At 38.3% G+C, this 20,052-nt stretch overlaps 2 protein-coding genes and 1 pseudogene across 3 annotated transcripts; 1 reads left to right on the top strand and 2 right to left on the bottom strand.

Moving 5' to 3' along the window:
- Positions 1–524: 524 nt before the first annotated feature.
- On the top strand, positions 525–7,563 carry LOC107749097 (deubiquitinating protein VCIP135-like). 2 transcript variants are annotated; one of them, XM_016564155.1, is made up of 4 exons: positions 525–3,245; positions 3,530–3,616; positions 4,826–5,498; positions 7,048–7,563. In XM_016564155.1, exons 1-3 carry the CDS (start codon positions 656–658, stop codon positions 5,473–5,475), a joined length of 3,327 nt encoding a protein of 1,108 aa, XP_016419641.1. In that variant the 5' UTR covers positions 525–655; the 3' UTR covers positions 5,476–5,498; positions 7,048–7,563. The 2 variants fall into 2 exon arrangements, with proteins under 2 accessions (XP_016419641.1, XP_016419640.1); XM_016564154.1 differs by having other exon boundaries at positions 4,826–7,563.
- A 2,032-nt stretch (positions 7,564–9,595) lies between these two features.
- Positions 9,596–12,044, bottom strand: LOC107749162 (jouberin-like). Its single transcript, XM_016564269.1, has 5 exons — positions 11,926–12,044; positions 11,803–11,843; positions 11,549–11,707; positions 10,193–10,278; positions 9,596–10,118 (listed from the first exon to the last, which is right to left on the bottom strand). The coding sequence occupies exons 1-5, from the start codon at positions 11,960–11,962 to the stop codon at positions 9,968–9,970; spliced, it is 474 nt and encodes a 157-aa protein (XP_016419755.1). The 5' UTR covers positions 11,963–12,044; the 3' UTR covers positions 9,596–9,967.
- Positions 12,045–13,190: 1,146 nt separating this feature from the next.
- LOC107749186 (hydroxyacid-oxoacid transhydrogenase, mitochondrial-like) overlaps positions 13,191–20,052 on the bottom strand; it is a 7,128-nt pseudogene continuing 266 nt past the window's right edge.

The following is a 20,052-nucleotide window of genomic DNA, read 5'->3' on the forward strand; positions in this document are numbered from 1 at the left end:
AAAAAAAAGATAATTATCTCAACTATTTAATAATTTAATTGATAAATATTAGATCACATTATAATAAACAATATTATTTGCTATAGCTTATATAACTTAACATTATATATATATATTTTTTTTTCAGCCTGTGGTCGTCTTCTGTGAGAAAGAGAAAGAAACAATGTATGAAACAGTGTATGTTTATGTATCTAAAACAACTGCAGTTTATTCTCACGCCCATGTAAAGATTGTAAAATAGTAAATAAACACAACACAACCTTTGGCCTTCTTTGTATTGTGGTTATTGTAGTTTTGTTAAAGTCACTTTTGATATTTTATCGTAAGAGTCGTCCCGGTCGGTAGTAAACAAATATTGCATTTCGTAAATAAAAGAAAACCCAAACATTTTTGTATAATATTAGAATACGTTTTAATCATTTTTTAAAAATAATGTCGTTAGAAGACCTCTAGACCTGTGACGGTTAAGAACTTCATCTCCCAACATGCCTTGCGCTACCCATAGGTCACATTGTGTTACAGAACCGCTTCCGTGTTGTGTTTGTTACTGGAAAACAGAAACTGCGTGAGGTGACATAATTTTCTCTCGCCCGTGACTGATTAGACAGCGATGCTTTTGTAAACCGCTGCGTCAGAAGAGATATTAGATTGGACTATGTCGTTGATTCCGGGCTCAAAGCAGAAGGACAAGCGCATTTTATGCGGGATGTGCCCGGACCCGCAGTGCCAGGCGAAGCTCTTCTTTCCCGCACACACCTCCATGAGCATCGAGTGCACTGAATGCGGCCAGAGACACGAGCAGAAGAACCTCGCGAATGTGGAGGAAGTGACTGACCCAGATGTAGTGCTTCATAATTTGCTGAGAAATGCTTTGCTGGGTGTGCCAGGCCCTCCTAAAAAGGGCTCCGAGCTGGTGAAAGTGATGGGACTGTCCAACTATCACTGCAAGCTGCTGTCTCCCATCCTCACCCGCTATGGTATGGACAAAGAGACAGGCACTGCCAAACTCTTGAAGGAAATGAACCAGGGAGAGATCTTTGACTGCTCGCTTCTTGGGGGCCGTGCTTTTCTCATCGAGCAAGAGCATGTGTCCACTGTTGGGTATGGACGGGACCGGTCAGGGAGCTTGATCTACCTGCATGACACTTTGGAGGAGATCAAGAAAGCAAACTTAAATAGAGAGTGTCTTATTCCCGTGCACGTGGATGGAGACGGTCACTGCCTGGTCCATGCTGTGTCCAGAGCGTTAGTTGGACGTGAGCTCTTCTGGCATGCCCTTCGAGAAAACCTAAAACTCAATTTCAAGCAGAACCTCGACTGCTATAAAACCCTTTTTCAAGACTTTATAGATGCCGCAGAATGGGAAGACATCATTAATGAGTGTGACCCATTGTTTGTCCCTCCAGAAGGCGTTCCCTTGGGGCTTAGGAACATTCACATATTCGGCCTGGCGAATGTACTGCACAGACCCATAATCCTGTTGGACTCCCTGAGTGGCATGCGCAGCTCGGGCGATTACTCCGCCACCTTCCTGCCAGGCCTGGTTCCAGAGGAGCAGTGCAGAGGAAAAGATGGCACTCTGAACAAACCCATCTGCATCACCTGGAGTAGCTCTGGCAGAAATCACTATCTACCCCTAGTGGGCATCAAGGGCTTGCCTTTGCCCAGTTTACCTGCTGCACTGCTCCCGAAAGCATGGGGTGTTCCTCAAGAGCTGATTCGCAAATACGTGAGCTTGGACTCCAATGGAAGCTGTGTGGTCGGCGGCGACCGGAGCCTGCAGGATAAGTACCTGCTGCGGCTCGTAGGCGTGATGGAGGACGTCTTCATGGACAAGCACGGCATCCACCCCGCTCTAGTCGCTGATGTCCACCAGTATATATACCGACGCACTGGAGTGATCGGCGTGCAGCCGGAGGAGGTGACGGAAGCGGCTAAGAAATCCGTTCAGGAGGGTCGTCTCCATCGGTGCCTTGTCTGCAACGCGCTTTCGGAGCTCCACGTCCCAGCAGAGTGGCTCATACCGGGAGGGAAGCTCTACAACTTGGCCAAGTCGACTCACGGGACGCTGCGGGTGGACAAGAACTACAGCTTTCCTTTAAATAGTTTGGTTTGTTCCTATAACCCAGAAAAAGATGTGCTGGTGCCCGACTACAAACTCAGCTCACTCACGGCCTGCACCTGGTGTCACGGTACTTCAGTGCGACGCGTTCATGGCGACGGCTCCGTCGTCTATTTGGACGGAGACCGTACCAACACTCGCTCACAGGGTGGGAAATGTGGCTGCGGGTTTAAACACTTCTGGGAGGGGAAGGAGTACGACAATCTTCCTGAAGCCTTTCCCATAACTCTGGAGTGGGGGGGCCGTGTTGTGCGAGAGACCGTTTATTGGTTCCAGTACGAAACGGATCCGACGCTCAACAGCAATGTTTACGACGTGACGATGCGACTTGTCACGAAGCACTTCCCTGGAGAGTTCGGCAGTGAGATTCTAGTCCAAAAAGTGGTGAACACCATCTTGCATCACACCGCCAAGAGGAGCCAAGATGAATACATTCCAGTTGCCATCGAAGGTGCTCATGTGCAGGATGGGAGAGATGGGAGCGAATCAGCCGCTCACCCTCCTACTAAAATCATCCTGACGGGACAGAAGGGCAAAACCCTGCATAAAGAAGAGCTGGTGATGAGCAAAACCGAGAGGGTCTTGCAGCATAGCATCAGCGAGCAGGCGGCCTTGTCCCAGCGCCGTAGCACAGACCGCTTGCGACAGCAAGATCCTCGCCCATCATCTCCTTCCTCTTCATCATCCTCTGCTCCTCCCACACCCACCAAAGTGCCACCTACCAGTGGAGAGAAGAAGATACGTGTAACGACCAGCGACGGACGGCAGGCCATGCTTACGCTGCAACCGCACACCACCTACGGTGAGCTCCAAAACTCCATCGTCCAGGTCTTCAACTTGTCGCCCGGACAGCTGTGCATCCGACACGGCTTCCCACCCAGAGAGCTGCCCCCGCCGCGTCCCGAGGACCAGAACCAGCCCGTGGCGCTTCAGCATGGCGACCGCATCTCTGTGGAAGCGCTGAAAGAGAGCTCGTCCGATACTCACATGACCCAGACGCACTCTCACACGCCTCAAACGCACGCTCACTCTGACCCACGACTCAGCAGCACCAGTAGCAGGGAACTTCAGGACAACATTGACCTTGAGATGTCATCACTGTGTCTCCTGGCAGCACTTATGGGTAAGACACACCCAGTTGTTATAGATCTGCTTTATGAGGAGACTGTGTCATACTAGAATCAACACTTACTTAAGTGTGTCTGTGACTCGCTGGATTGTATGATACAAGCCTATTTATGTAATTTACGCATCAGGATGATTCTTCTATTATTTCAGATCATGTTTGAGTAATTATTGATTACTAAACAAAAATGAAACTCTAATGGTTAATGGTAAACAATGTGTGTGAGACATGTCTAATTAATTTGTTTTCTCTTCTCCTCTCTCTTGTTCTTTTTCTCTCAGGTGAAGATGTCTGGTCATATGCCAAGAAACTGCCTCACCTGTTCCAACAAGGAGGAGTCTTCTACAATATTGTGAAGAAAGACATGGGTAATCTCTCTTTTTTCACTTTCTCACACACAATTTGAATTGGTTTTTCAAAATGTATAATTGTGCTTGGCACAACAAAGACTGTATGCGTTGCCCAAAAGCATTTGCAGTAACACTGTATTGTGACGGTGGGATTTGAGAACCACTTCTTATTTAGAACTGTTTTTATTTTCTTAAAAATACAGAATGGTTTATGATTTGTGGTGTGGAAGTGGCCCTCTGTTAATCCAGACTTTTGTTTGCTCTGCCACTGCTTGAGAGAGGCAATGCAGTGGAGTTAAATATAATTTAATTTAGATTAACTGTACATGCCCAGTAGTCAGAGAAAAGCGGTGAAAAGCTACTATTTTGCGATTTTAAATGAGGATTTTTTAATTTCATATAATTTAACTTTTTCTTTACAAATTAGACTATTAGTTTAACAATTGAGTTAAAAGTTGAATTGAAAAATTAACAAATTTCAGAATGTCTTAGTGTTTGGTTTGTCCCTCTTTTTGCTTTAATGTAGCTCAAGCAGTAGAGTTGCAAGGGTGTATGTTTGATTCCCAGGGAATGCAAGAAAAATTATAAACGTGTACCTTGATTGCAGTGTAAGTCGCTTTGGATAAATGTAAATGTTTGATGACAGCAGGACTCAAGCTGCATAAACTGATGATCATGTTTCCCAGCATGAAATAAACTTGTGCTTCACTAGATTAAAGAACATCTAACCTTCCGATTCTGAGTTCAACTGGTCATTGTCACAAACATATTTAATTTAATGTGACCTAGAAATAATCTGAAATATTTCTTTTTCAACTTATTTTTTTTAAATCTTAACACAAATGTATGATGATATGCCTACTAAGCCCAAAATATCTTTTATTGCTTTTTCTGGTTTTATGTCTTTTCTTTTTTCTTTCTTTTTTTTTTTTTTTTGGTGTTGCTATTCCACATTGTGGTACCTTTTTTTTTTTTAAAGAACTCCCATTATTTTCAGCAATTCTGTGTATATTTGTTTTATAAGTAAAATTATTATTATAATGCATTATATACATATATATATATATATATATATATATTCAGTGAATATTGTTATAACTATTTAGGAATATTATTAACATTTGTAAAATGAAATTGACAATATGAAAACTTATTAAATTGATTGTATCATCCACCTCTACGCAGACAATGAGAAACTGTGCTAATAATCTCTATTTCTGTGTTAAGGTCTGTTGGACGGGAAGCACTGCACACTGCCCCATTTGTCGGGCAAGACGTTTGTGTTCAATGCTGCGGAGGGGCGTTTGGAGCTGTGTGTGGACACAGCCGGTCATTTTCCATTGGGCCCTGATGTGGAGGAGCTCGTCCAGGAGGCCCTTTCCCAACTCCGCTCAGATGCAGCCTCCCATAGCCACGAGGGAAGCCCCGCCCACGGCCTGCGATTGGGCGCCGGCGGTGCAGTACGCAAGAAAGAGCAGACCGTCATGGCCTTCCAGGGCAAAGGTCACTCATTGGGTTCCGCCCCTCCAGAACACCAACCAATCAGGCGGCAGCACAGCAGCGGCGTCGATCTCAGTAACAGCGCTCGCAGTGAAGATATAACATTGTCAGGGGAGGAGTTGGTGCGCGTGGCCCCGGGCATGCTCACTTTACGCGAGGGCCCCGGTTTGGGGCTGGAGCCCGCCGTTATCGAGGCCCAACGGCAGCGTCTGCAGGAGATGGTCTCAAACATACAGGCGTCTATGGACAAACACTTGCGCCAACACGCTGCAGCAAGGCATGATGTGAAGGAAGAAGAGGCTCCTGACAAACAGGAGGATATGGAAAGTCACGGTGCGGAGCCTCCCAGCACCTTTGAACCCATGGACCAATCTTGATACTTCATTATCCGTATAGCAGAGTGAGCTTCCTGGCATTACACACATATACACACACTGTGATTCAACTAACAAATAATGGTGCAGCCGATTTACTGACATATGCGTCTTTTGAGTGTGAAACGCATTCGTTAAATATTCTCGAAGTCTTAAGATGTGAAATTTGGAGTGATTATTACAGGAATTGAGTGTCGGCTTTCATTCACCTAAATATAAACATGGTGCACACTGATTTAAAGAGACAGTTCAACTAAAATTGAACATACTGTTATTCATTTACTCACTGTCATGTCATTCCAAACCAATGGCTTTTTTCTTCTTCTGTGGAACACAAAGAAGATATTTTGACTGTTTCTGTCCATATAATAAAAGTCAGTGGAGTCCAAAAAAACATTGGACCCAAATGTCGTCTTTTGTGTTTTGCAGAAGAAAAAAAAGTCAGAATGACATGAGGGTGAGCAAATGTTGACAGAAGTTTCGTTTTTGGTTGAACTAGCCCTTTAAGATCACCCTTGAGCTTTGCTAGTATCCACATAGTACTTAAATAATCAAAGTGCACTTTGACCCTCATTGCTGGGTTCACGGCTTTCTTACCAATTTAATAATTCACAATCCAATTTGAAACACTGACTGTCTCACTGAGTCCAAACTTCAGCCCTGCGTCTGTGTGCACTTAGTAGGTAACAGGGTCTCCTTGATCATATTTTGTGTCCTCAACACAGTTCTGACCTGTGGAACAAACAGGGCTTCTCTACCCACAATTCATTGCTGTCTATCCAAAGAGCACTACGCGGTAAAAGCCTGGAAACGAGTTCCAGCAGGATTTCACGTTTACTTCATCGTCCCACTACACACTTAGAGCACAGAAACCTCTCTCAGCAGATCAGCATGGAGTATCCATACATCTGAGAACGAGTTTCTGTTCTGTAATCTCAGATTGGCCTTGTCAGCGTTGCCTTCAGTGTGGCCCAGGCTTGTTATTTGATTTTGTTGTACCGTTTTGCATGTCCTTTCTTCTATAAACATTGTTCAGTACAAGACAATTCATACACTTAGTATCGGAATGTAATGTACTAGATTCTGGCAAAATCTTCTCTTGGAAAATCTTAACAGAAAGTAGCCGAGTGGGTGATATTTTCAGGATATTCTGATTCAGCGCTGTAGTAATATTGTTACCTGTGTGTTAGGCCATACTAATATGCTGAAGTAGAGGGCAATGTGCATCAAGGACGGTTTAAGTGTTTTCTTTTGAGTTCAGAAAAAAAACGATATCCACATTCTGTTCTAGACAGATTTTTCTTGTCACCTTGGCAACTGATTCATATAAACCAAAAAATTTTTTTTTAAAGTTTACAATTAAACAGATTAATAGAGCTGTTAAGCTTTGTGCTTCAGTAACTGGGTATAGCATAAAACAGATGGAAAATCCTAGAGATTGTGTTGAACTCATATCTATTGAAACGTTGCTGAGCTGTTCTATTTAGCCCGGTGTTGCCAAAAACAGGTGGTCAAACCTGTTGTTAACAGCCTTAATGAGTCTTTTACCCTCCCCTCCCCTGCTCTGATCTGCAGTGTTTGTGCGTGACACACTTCCGTATGACAGGATCTGTTCTGAGAAGGATAAACTGGAGAATTGGAACGAGGCCTGACTTTGGTCCAAGGCCGAGCATGATGATGTTGGAGGCTTGATGAGCTTTTGATTTTAAAAGATTGTTTTTTTTATTTTTAAGTCGACAACATCTATACCAGAGCACTTTTCTGTGTGGACGTGTTTATTAGCTCTTGAACATAATTGATATTGTTGGTGTAAAGAGCAGCACATAAGAAATATTTTACTGCTTCATGTAACAGACTCAAGCGCAGGTTGTTTCTCTGTGACTGCTGCCCTCCTGATATATTATATTCCAGTGTACAATAGTGGTATATATTGTATTATACTTTCATCTGTACAGATATTGAATCTGTTTTTTTTTCCCTTCTGGATTGTTTCTCCTGTTTTTCAATAAAACAGTTGGATGATTCTACGCAGCTGAGGAATCTGCTGTTTGCATGCTTGATTACTTTTCAGCCTAACAACAATAAAGTTATTCCATCTGTATGAAACGATGTGATCGCTTTTTCTGAATCACTTTCTAATGCAGTTTTCTATTATCACTAATATATAGGTCACTAATTGACCACATCAATGTGAATTAGTGGTAATACTACTAGGCCTTTAAGATTTTATGTTAACATTTAATTTTATGTTAACATTTAATTTCATGCTAACATGAAATAATGAACAATGCTTTCTATCTTGAGTGATGTTAAATTAAAAAAACTTTGGGTTAGTAAGACTGTTTTTTTTTTAAGAAGTCTTCTTTGCTCGCCAAAGCTGTATTTTTTTTTATCTAAAATTGAGTAAAAACCATAATATTGTGATATTAAATTAAAATTTTAAATACCTTCTCTATTGTAATACATTAAAATGTAACTTATTTCTGTTATTAAAAAAACCCTATATTTTTAGCATCATTACTCAAGTCTTCAGAGTCACATGATCTTTCAGAAATAATTCTATGATGTTGATGTGGTGGTCAAGAAACATTTCTTATTATCACTGTTGAAAACAGTTGCGCCACTTAATGTAAAAAAAAAAAAATCAGGATTCTATAATTAACAAAATTAACAGCATTTACTTGACATATAAATGTTTTGGAACATTATAAATGCCTTTACTGACATTTTGATCAATTTAATGAATGCTTGCTTAATAGAAGTAATTACTTTAAAAAATTTGCTGAGTGTATACTAATACATTTTTTAGATTTTTGGTTGTAAAAATAAATGTAACATTAAAGGGGTCATATGATGCGATTTAACTTTTTCCTTTCTCTTTGGAGTGTTACAAGCTCTTGGTGCATAAAGAAGATCTGTAAAGTTGCAAAGACTAAAGTCTCAAATCCAAAGAGATATTCTTTATAAAAGTTAAGAGTCAGCCACACCTACCTAAAATGGCTCGTTCTAACACACACCCACATGTCTAGATGTGGGAAGATTTGCATAACGCCACACAAATGTTCACGTACATTTTTTATATTTAAAGAATTTGCCACTGATGATTCAAACGCGAGTTTTGAGCAGTGTAGAGTAGCGCTTGTTGTTTGTCATTTCTCCGATCACAAATACAGACATGGTTTTATGTTTACGCGGCGCTGCAACGCACCGCGTAAAAAGACAGTATAAGTCATTATAATCCATAATTATGTCCCTACTGGATGCAACGGATGCCTCGTTTATAATGGGTTTTCATGTTTTTAACCGCATAAACACATTTCATACCACACCAAATACACAAATAATGTTCTTTTTAGCAACATCATATGGCCCCTTTAATGTTTTACAAAAGAATGTGAAGTAAATAGTACATGTATTGCTATTAACTTCAGTAAATTCTGTAGAAAATTGGTCATTGTTAGTTCATGCAACATAATGCATTCACAAATTGAAACTAACTGTACTGCATTACCAAATTAGTGTTGATATTTTTCTCCTAGTTAAGCTTGATGAAGTGATGATGATTATAGTCAGGTTGTGAATTACAAAATTGACTTTTCATTTCATGAAATTTTGCAGCTGTATGCCAATGTCCTCTAAATATAAGCTAAAAAGCCCATCAAAAATTAAGGGTAAACACCATAATTTAACAGTATTCATACCATAAAAAATTACAAACTTGGAAAAAATTCATTAACAATATTAATAGTTTAGTTTAGATACTTTGTGGTATGTTATGGTCTGAGGTGTGGTTGAAATTACATTGATATATCATTTTTATGTAATGTACAGAATTTAAAAAAACATTCAGGGTCAAAAAAAATAAATAATAATGTTGCTCTTAAAATGGAAATCTAAATTTACACTCCAAAATATTCTATAGTACTTCCACTGTAAATGGATTTCTGTAAGCACATTGTTTTTCTGTGTTTTTATAAATTGTAATACATCAAAATAATTTTCTCTGGTAATCAACTTATATAAGACTCTTTAGTAGATGTACTTTTTTGGGTTGATATTAACTTTGGCAACACTAGCATTTTAATATAAACATTGCATATATATATATATATATACACACACACACACACATTTATAAACTAACAACAATTTCTCATTGTAGTCTTTCTGCATTATTAGTCAAAACAGATACATATATTCAAAATTCAAATACGTTCATAGGCGAAGAGTGTGATATTTCCAATCAAAATCACAATATTTACATATTTACATAGGGCAGTAATAGTAAAGATTCCTGATACCAGTTGCAGGCTCAGTGCCACAAACTGGCTATGAAGTTACTGAGGCCCCAAACTAATCAGGACACTGAACTTCTGTTTTCTCTCCAAATCTGAAGGAGTTGCATACAGACTGAACTTTGGTGTCATACTGTCCTAGTTTCTGCTGTTCTGTGACCCATTTAGAAGAGAAAGGTGGAGCTCTAGGGTTAGATCCATCAGTCAGGATGAAACGCAGGATTGATGGAGCCGATCGAACGTACAGCATGTCCATCACTACGTCGACGAGAGAGCAGTCGCTGAAGTAATCGAGGTGAACCCGGCACTCCTGACAGAGACGCTCGCCGCGGCAGTTTCAGAGAGCGCTCTCTAGAAATACAAACATCAGCCATCACACAACACCACAAAAACAAATCAGAGTTACACAATATCGTAATACTCACCTAGAACAGCCACTCCGATCATTAGATGACGCTTGCGTGAAGTTTTGCGATGCCTGAGTCACAATGGGCCTCAATGGCTCCTGCTTCTGCACACATATACACATTTATTACACTTTAACATATAAATGTTAGATTCTTAAAAAAAACATTGTTTTAAGACAGGTAATTATATATTTGGTTGTAGTGTGCCAGTAGGAAATATTAATTTGAGGTTTACCATTTGTTTTTAATGTTCCAAGCTTCTTGGAGAAATTTGTATCTAGGATACCTCAGTTTGCAAATGATAATGTCCCACTGGCACACTAAAGCAAACGATAGAAATAAATCATCTTAAAATGAATGTTGTAGAAACAAATGATGTAGAAATCCTTTCTAGAAGACAAGAAGCTGTTATAGCAGCAATGGGAGCACCAACCTCCTATTAACCCTTATGGAAAAGAAGTGTGCTTAAATTAAAATAAAAAATTCTTGCAGATATAATATTAATGAAATAATAATTTCCGTGCCTAACAACGCCCCTTAGCCGTTATAAATTCACTGTAAACCACGGCTTCTTGGGGCTTATTGCTTTATTCTTCCACCAAACAATGTAGTTCCTCAGAAACAGTTGTGGTTCCAACAAAGTGGTTGCCGAGCAACACACAGAAGTAAACAAAGGTGTATGTTTGTAGTGTAATTTACAACAGCTTTGAACGCGGCTCAACCAATCAGAATCAAGGACCGAAACTATCCGTTTTATAAGTACAGTTAAATCATGTTTTACTAATCTTTTGTAAAGTACTTGATTATAATGTAACTGTAGTGTATTTGTGGATATTATATTTAAAGTTAATATATTTTAAATGTACTAATCTTCAAGTTTATCATTACAAATGTGCATTTAGAACATGATTTAGAAACATATTTAAGATTATACCATTCAAGTTTCGATAGAAATTACTTTAAAATATATTTTAGTTTACCAAAAATACTTGCCAGTACATGTTGCAGTACACTTTAACCATTTTTCAAAGACAACAGAAGTATTTATGCAATTACATAAAAACAAGTCCTACTTATAAGGCACTATTAAGTTCAAATAATTGTGTTTAATATCAATTTAAACTATAAAACATTTTCATATAATTGCATATAACTTGCTATTAACTGTCAAAAAACATAACATTCAGTTTGCCCCTAAGTATATTATTTTAAACTATATTATATCCTGAATGAGTACTCTTTTTAAAAGTGTGCTACAGTATACTTTTCACAAAGGGAACACACATGGTTTTGAAGTGAAATACACAGCACGTGTGTGCTTTAGGCCATGTAGTGTATCATTTGTGCATTGTGCGTGTTCGTATGCATGAGCACCGTAGTGAAGCAGGCTGTGGGAAGGTATCCTTCCTTTCCATTCTGAAGTCGGGCGTAACACCAGTCGGCATTCTCCTGATACAGAAGCAACACCACCTCACCGGCACGGACACACAGCTCTTCATCACAGTCTGCACTGTAGTCTGCCGTCACAACCACCTCACACACACACAAACATATTTTATCTTCACCATCGGCTCTGTAGTTTAAACCACTGTATATGATGCTGCAGCTCAAATGAGAAAATGTGTTACCATTTCTCCTTGGTGCTTGAATATCACTCTCTTCCGACAAACTGAAAGATTTAATAATTTTGCTATAATATTTGTAAATTAAACAGAAATTATATAAAAAGTGAGCAAGAAAAGATGACTAACCTTGAGGCGACAGTGGTGAACACCTCAAACTCTTCATGGTTCTGTGTGTAGATTTGCTGCATGATGAAGTCAGACAGCACACAAACTGCAAGAAGAACGGAGACACTTTATTCAGAATCACTGCTGTTGCTAAATCTTCTCCCCACTTTAAATACTCTCTTTTACGCACACACATTACAAGATCTTAGTTAGGTGCTTTTCTAGGAAACATCAGCACTCTTAAATCTATTTAAATCTGTTCCACTTCAGTTAATTGTTTAAATGCTGCAGGTCATAGCCCTGGCCAGCCAATCACACGCTTCTAAAAGGCAACTCTATGCACTTAGAGAAATTCACTCTCACCATTAACACATAACACTACACATCCTACACCCAGTTCTTTAACAAAACAGGTTACTACATAGAAAATGTTCTGTATGTCAAAAAACAAACAAACAAGAAAATTGTTAATATTTTCATATTTCATACATTTTATTAGTCAACAGTAAGAAATATGTGAACAGGTATTCTGATCTCATAATATTGCACACCATAATCTATATACTCTATTAAATTCCGTTTTTAATGTTTCTAGCTCCATTTCAAATAAAATCATAAGAATGTAGAGATTATTAATATGAGTGAGATACAAGCCCACATTCATAGAGAAAATATGATGACATCTGTATTTATTAATATTTCTATCATTTTCAGAACTTAAAATCCTATAAGGGTTCCTCACTTCAGATGAACATTTCAGGATGAATCCATTATGCATTAATCAATTTTAATTCATAACTGATTTAAGAAATAAAAACAACTCAAATGAAAAACAATGTTTCTTAATAGATTGAGTCTAATCCTGATTCTTAAACAAGGCTCATTTAAATCCAACCCGCCTAAATCACTCTGATTAACAAACCAGCCTTAATAGTAAGAGTGAATGGAGAGTATGCATACTGTGTGTGTGTGTGTGTGTGTGTGTGTGTGTGCAGGGTGGTTTAAATATATTACCATGATAATTATGTTTAAACATGTTGACAACACATGAAACGCATGTATGTGTCATATTTAGATTGGTGTGCAGAATGCAGTATCTGATGGGGACTGTTACTGTCTGTGCTTTTCTTGCTCAGGACAGTGACATCACTGAAAGGATTAAAGGTCAGTGAGGTCAGATTGTTGAGATCAGTGTCTCTGCTTACATAATGAAATCAGCACAGCTAATTAGAGGCTGTGCTTCTGAGAACCCCGTCAATGTGTGCAAACATCCTGTAGTTTTCTCTTCAGTAGAGCTTCATGGATGCTGCAAACAGAGCGGTCAGTTCCTCTTCAGTGTGAGCTCGAGGAGACCGTTTAGTTACCCGCTCCTGTCAAACATACACAAACAAACTCAATTAATCTCTCTGAAATCATTTTAACACACTATATAATGTGATATTAACTGGTAAGCATTGGAGCATTGCATTTTAAGCTGGGGCTATTAAACATGAATATAGTACCATATTAATGTATGTACATCCTTTGTTATGATGCTAAAATTGTGAAGTCATTAAACTAAGCATTAATGATATAGCTTGTGCATTGCATTTTAATTATACTTCATTCAATTTAATGTGAGGGACAATAAAAATTTGCTTCTCAATTTTATCTTTGGTTGAAATTTAGCATATATTTTCTTTTTTTTCCTGAAGAATTAGTTTGAGATTAAACAATAACTGGCAGAGCCACAGTTAAATCCTCTGAATGACATAATAATTATGTAATAATTTAATATTTACTTACTTTTATATATGTATTGTTTATATGGGTGTAATACATTCATATATTATACTAATGTAACATTATTTATTATTTAAATACAACATCAACAATTAATATGAATTAATAATCATAAATATAAAATTACAAATGTTAAATAATAATTATAGTTATTATAGCTATTCTTTCTCTCTATTAAACAGTCACTTCAGCTGAAGGAGTTCAGCCCTTTAAACTGCCGTATTTCTCTCATTCTCGGGTGATTAAGCTGCTTGACGGAGCAGAATTTCAGCTTTCAGCAAAAAATGATCTCTGTAGCGTTTTTAGTACAACGTCGTGACGTGATGTGATATGTTGACCTGAGGGATGGTGCCCTTCACCAAAGATGGAATGTCCTCTTTAGTGTAGCCAGTTGCAGACAAGCCATCCTCCACTTCCAGGTTATACAGAAACGATCTGAGAGTGTCGTTCTCACACAGCCAGCATTATCTTTCTTGATGTTACTCACATCAGTACCTTATAAAACACATACACCAACATTAACCATGATCAGTTAAATCATGCAATGTTTCAGTATAGAACTATCTATAAAATGAACTACAGAAAATCTAGTCAATCAAAACATATAATCAATACATACTAAATACGTTTTACACAACAAGCATTTAACGTGCTAAAACGGCAACACACATTAATACATTTCTTTAACAGCTTTTCTGAGATATATTTATACACTACTATGACATACAGTGTTGATATTTGACACAGTTTTTAGTTTAGCCTTCGGTGAATTACCTAGTATTTGTGCTGCCTCCAGGTGGCGCTCAGGACACATATTTGCAGTGAAGGGCAAAAACAGCAGGTGAAGTAAGAACTACAGAAAGTCCATGAGGCTGAAAGAAAACGGCAAAGTAAAACTACAGCGTGAAAAACACTGGGAATCTGCCACAAAGAAAAAAACTACTTTGAAATTTAAAAATCTATGTGTACCAGTACTAGTATTAGTATTACAATGTATCGGAGAACATATAATGTGTGATATTGTGCATTCATTTAGATACACATTATCACTCTAAAGTTTGGAGTCAATAAGATTTTTTTTTATTATTATTTATTAAAGGTTCACCAAGGTCGAGATCAAAAATACAGTAAAAACAGTAATATTGTAGAGTATATTTTCAATTTAAAATAATTGTACAAATTTAAATAACTTTAAAATAATTGTACAATATTTTAAAATGTAATTTATTCCTGTGAACACAAAGCTAAATTTTTGCAGTCATTACTGAGTCTGCAGTGGCACATGATCCTTCAGAAATCATTGTAATATGCTGATTTGGTGATAAAGAAATATTTCATATTTTGATTGTATTATATGTTATTATTATGGAAAACATGACACATGTTCCCAGGAATCTCTGATGAATAGGAAGTTCAAAAGAACATTTATTTGAAATAGAAATCTATTGTAATAATATAATAAATGTCTTTTTTAAGAATTCTTAAAAAAAAAAAAAACTTACTAACCCCAAATTTTTGAACAGTAGCGTAACAGTTTATATTTACCACTATAGGATGTTCTACATTGTAGCCTTTAGCCCTGTGAGTTTTGACATTCCCAGCAATGGGATATGACATTGAACAAAGAAAATGAAAAGTCAGCAACACTTTATCAGATAATTTCCACAAATACATATTAACAGAAAAATAAACTATTGTAAGGAGTCTAAGGACATAACTGTACATCTGACTTTTTCTACTGAATTGAAATTAAAGGCGTGTTATCATAAAAGTGGCCTGTGCCATTACTTACTTTCCACAAAAGCTGTGAGATCTCTACACCTCACAGCAATAAGTTCAGTCCACCTGTGCCGTCTAATGTACACAAATATGAAAATGTTAACAGCGCAGCACTAGTGATTCCATTAGCAGTCTTTTAAGTGTGTTGCGATTGATGCTGCCAAACTCATTACCAGAATCAACTCTTTTTGGATGTTAATTTAATGTTAGTTCTATTTAATTACCATAAATGGACTCCAGCATTGCCAAAGCCAATTCCTGCAAACACACTGGCCAGGTGCATGCTGGAGCGAGCCTCCACATCCCCAGCATCACGCACCGCCCTACAATACACACATTTTCATATCTTAACAATATTACATTTCAGTATAATACTTTGAAAATATATCTAAATAAAAATATCAAGTACCCAAATAGTCAATAAACAACAAAACAAATGACCTAAAAACAGAAACATACTGCTTCAAGTATTTGACAACGATCTTAAGAGCGTGTCTTGCCCAAACATCACTGATTGGATTGCTGCCCTGGTAAACTGGGCGATTGATGGGGTTGGATGGGCAGGGACTCCTTAGGTTATACGGCAAAGCAGTAAATGACTCTAATGTGTGACTAAAAAGAAAACCATTTCAACCAAGATTTAAACCACAATGAATATCATAATCTAAACATAAAAATCAAATATACACACGACCGTTCAAAAGTTTGGGGTTAGTACGAATTTTTTTAAAGTCTTTTTAAAGACAAGGATGCATCAAATTGATCAAAATTGACAGTAAAGACATTTACATTGTTACAAAAAATAGTGATCAAATAAATTCCGCAAAAATATTAACAAGCACAACTGTTTTCAACATTGATAATAAGAAATGTTATTTGAGCACTAAATCAGTATATTAGAATGATTTCTGAAGGATCACATTATATTTATTTTTATCTTTGCTTGCTTGTGAGGTGACCTTGGGTATTTTGAAAGGCGCCATTAAATAAAATGCATTATTATTACATGGAAGACTATTAGCTGCTGAAAATTCAGCTTTGCTGTAACATGAAAAATGATATTTCGTTATATATTAACATTTCTTTTTATTCAAAAAAATGTAAAGTACCAAATTGGAAGATAATAAAGCAGGTTTGAACAGAACAGGCAAAATGTGAAATCCTGCTTTCTGTCAGCATACTTATATTTTCTCACAGATAATGCTGTTATCTTGTTTAGTGATTGCCTTAGTTAGAACATGGTTAATAAATAATGAGTGCATGTAAAAGCACACCAGAGCACATCAAAGCCACTCTTAGCTGCCACTTTGGATGGCATGTGAAGAGTATGTAAGGGATCCACCATCCCCAAAATGGGCTTTAGAGCTTGGTTTGCAATACCTGGAAAGACAAACACATTCATGCGCTAAACAACAAAATTTGGGGCCTCAACACTCAACCTTTCTGAACTCTGTATTTGGAGAACGGTAATAAAATGTTAATGGGTAAAAATGTTTCTGCGAACCAGTTTTGGCCTTCAGGTCCTCAAAGTCAAAGATCGCCACTCCTGTGGTTTCACTCCCCATTCCAGCCGTAGTAGGAACTTACACATACACAGGCACACAAAATGTACATTTAAAAACTTTGTAAACTAATGTACCAGCATATCTGCACTACTTTTTAAATGGTTGGTCTATGGCTAATGGTTGTTAATACTGAGAGAGACAGAAAGGGAAAAAAGAAAAAGTAATATTGAGTTTGTCTTTGTACCAGCGATTAGTGGCTTCAGTGTGGCTGTGATGGGTTGTCCTTTTCCGATTGGTGCATTGACAAAGTCTAGAAATTCTGCCTCTGGATGAGATGCATAGAGATTGGCTGCTTTACAGGTGTCAATCACAGAGCCCCCGCCCACAGCAACATCCACATCAAAATGTCCTTTTTTGGCTAAATCAATCGCTGCTTTAAAGCTGTAAAGAGAAAAAGTTGCTGCTCTCACACACTTCTTTCACACTCTCAGACGCTTATATGGACATCAACTAAAACTGACAACAATCCGCACTTATTCTGTGCCATAGTTTCACCTTTTGTCTGTTGGTTCTACTCGCACATCCTCATAGATCTTGTATTTGACTCCATGTTTTGTCAGTAAGTCCAGCACTGCTCCAACCAGTGGCAGCTGAGACAAGGTCATATCCGTCATCAGACACCCATTACGTGCTCCCATATTCTGCAAATCCTGATTATATCAGCCAAAACAGCAAACTTCACAACCAACAACCGACAACTTCAAAGCTAAACTGAAATCAACTGAAAGGGCACTTTCTGAGCAATATGCAATATGATGAGCAATAATACAGTCTACTTAATCAGTTCAGTGCCTGCAAGTGGAGCACATACAAAAACATGAACAACATAAGGGTGAGTAAATGATGATATTATTTAATTTTCAGGTGAAATATTCCTTAACCACGCCAATTTCTCTGGTAACTCCAGCTCCATATCTGATATTTGAACAAGCCATCTGAAACAGAACAAGAAGAATGAAATGGATAACCACAATAATAATAATAATATTTATAATTATTTTAGTATAAAGATCTTTGACGTTATGATGTAATACCTGGATATTCAGACTCACAATTATACTGACTGACTGACTGACATTGATTAAGAAAAAAATTTTTCACTATAAATAACTGTAAATCATGTAACATGGCATAAAATAAAATATTTAACACTGTTTTAAAAAGTTATAAACAAGTGGTGAAACTATATTTCACAATGCATAACTATCGAATATTAAAGGGGTCATATGATGCGATTTAAATTTTTCCTTTCTCTTTGAAGTGTTACAAGCTCTTGGTGCATAAAGAAGATCTGTAAAGTTGCAAAGACTAAAGTCTCAAATCCAAAGAGATATTCTTTATAAAAGCTAAGAGTCAACCACGCCTACCTAAAACAGCTCGTTCTAAGACGCCACCCACATGTCTACGTCACAATGTGGGAAGATTTGCATAACGCCGCCCAAATGTTCACGCGAAGAAAGAAGGCGTAACTTTTGTTCTCACTGTAGTACTGTTGTTGCCGTCATGTCGTGAAGACGCAGTGTGTTTCGTTGTGAAAGCGAAACTACTTTGTTTGGCCTTCCAAAAGAGGACACGACTAGAAATCAGTGGTTAAGTTGTATTTACAACACTGTTCCAGAACACTTCAACCCAAATATTCAGATGTGTGCGCCGTTCTCAAGCCCGCCGGCCTCCACTCACTCTAGGCCCGCCGGCCGCCACTCACTCAAGCCCACCCGCCTCCGCTCACTCAAGCCCGCCGGCCGTTCTTCACTCTAGCCCGTCGTGTGTGACGCTGTGTGTTTCGTTGTTAAAAAAGCGAAACTACTTTGTTTGGCCTTCCAAAAGAGGACACGACAGACAGTATAAGTCATTATAATCCATAATTATGTCCCCACTGGATGCAACAAATGCCTCGTTTACTGGATAGCTGGCCAATCAGAGCACACCTCGCTTCAGACCGATGAGCTTTGTAAAAATCGACGTGTTTCAGAAAGGCGGGGCATAGTGGAGAAACAATCATTTTTTAAAAAGTGAAAAAGTGACGTGACATGTGGCCAAGTATGGTTACCCATACTAGGAATTAGTGCTCTGCATTTATCCCATCCAAAGTGCACACACACAGCAGTGAACACACACACACCGTGAACACACACCCGGAGCAGTGGGCAGCCATTTATGCTACGGCGCCCGGGGAGCAGTTAGGGGTTTCGATGCCTTGCTCAAGGGCACCTCAGTCGTGGTATTGAAGGTGGAGAGAGAGCGCTGTACATTCACTCCCCCCACCTACAATCCCTGCTAGTACGAGACTCGAACCCGCAACCTTTGGGTTACGAGTCCGACTCTCTAAACATTAGGCCACGACTCCCCCCTAACGACTTCCCTAAAATAATGTGTTTTTTTAACCTTAAACCGCATAAACACATTTCATTACACCAAATACACAAAATAATGTTCTTTTTAGCAACATCATATGACCCCTTTAAATGCATATAGGCCTATGTCGTGCACTTCAAATGCATAATCTGTTTTCCGTTCACACATATGAGCTTCACCTGTAGAAACTACACACACAAAACCGCTCACATATGGTAGAGTCCATTTATTCAGAGAAAAATCACTGAAATATTTTACCTTGGTTGTAAGTGTGGGAGTACGCTTGAGAATGAGCAGGGAATCTTCACCTATAAAACACATGGCATGCAAAAAAAAAAAAAAAAAAAATCACTTGTTTTAATGCCCTAGGACTATTTGTAGAAAAAAGCGAGATGTCTGGCAGGAGAAATCAGTCACCATTCTGAAAGAAGAAGCAATGAAATTTAATGGAGACTGAGGCTGTCATTCTGCCTAATATCTTATTTTTAGTCCTCATAAGAAAGAAAGTCATCCAGGTTTGGAAGAACATGAGGATGTCAGAATTTTATTTTGGTAAACTGTCCTGTCTACAACTGATCTCTGTTTACAACTTTCAGGGCACGATAGTTTGATTGACAGTAGCGTTTCAGCCAAAGACTGGACTGGTGTTTTACCTATGCTGAGTTCA

Source organism: Sinocyclocheilus rhinocerous, unplaced genomic scaffold (genome assembly GCF_001515625.1).
Source record: "Sinocyclocheilus rhinocerous isolate Xijiao unplaced genomic scaffold, SAMN03320098_v1.1 scaffold919, whole genome shotgun sequence".
NCBI lineage: Eukaryota > Metazoa > Chordata > Actinopteri > Cypriniformes > Cyprinidae > Sinocyclocheilus > Sinocyclocheilus rhinocerous.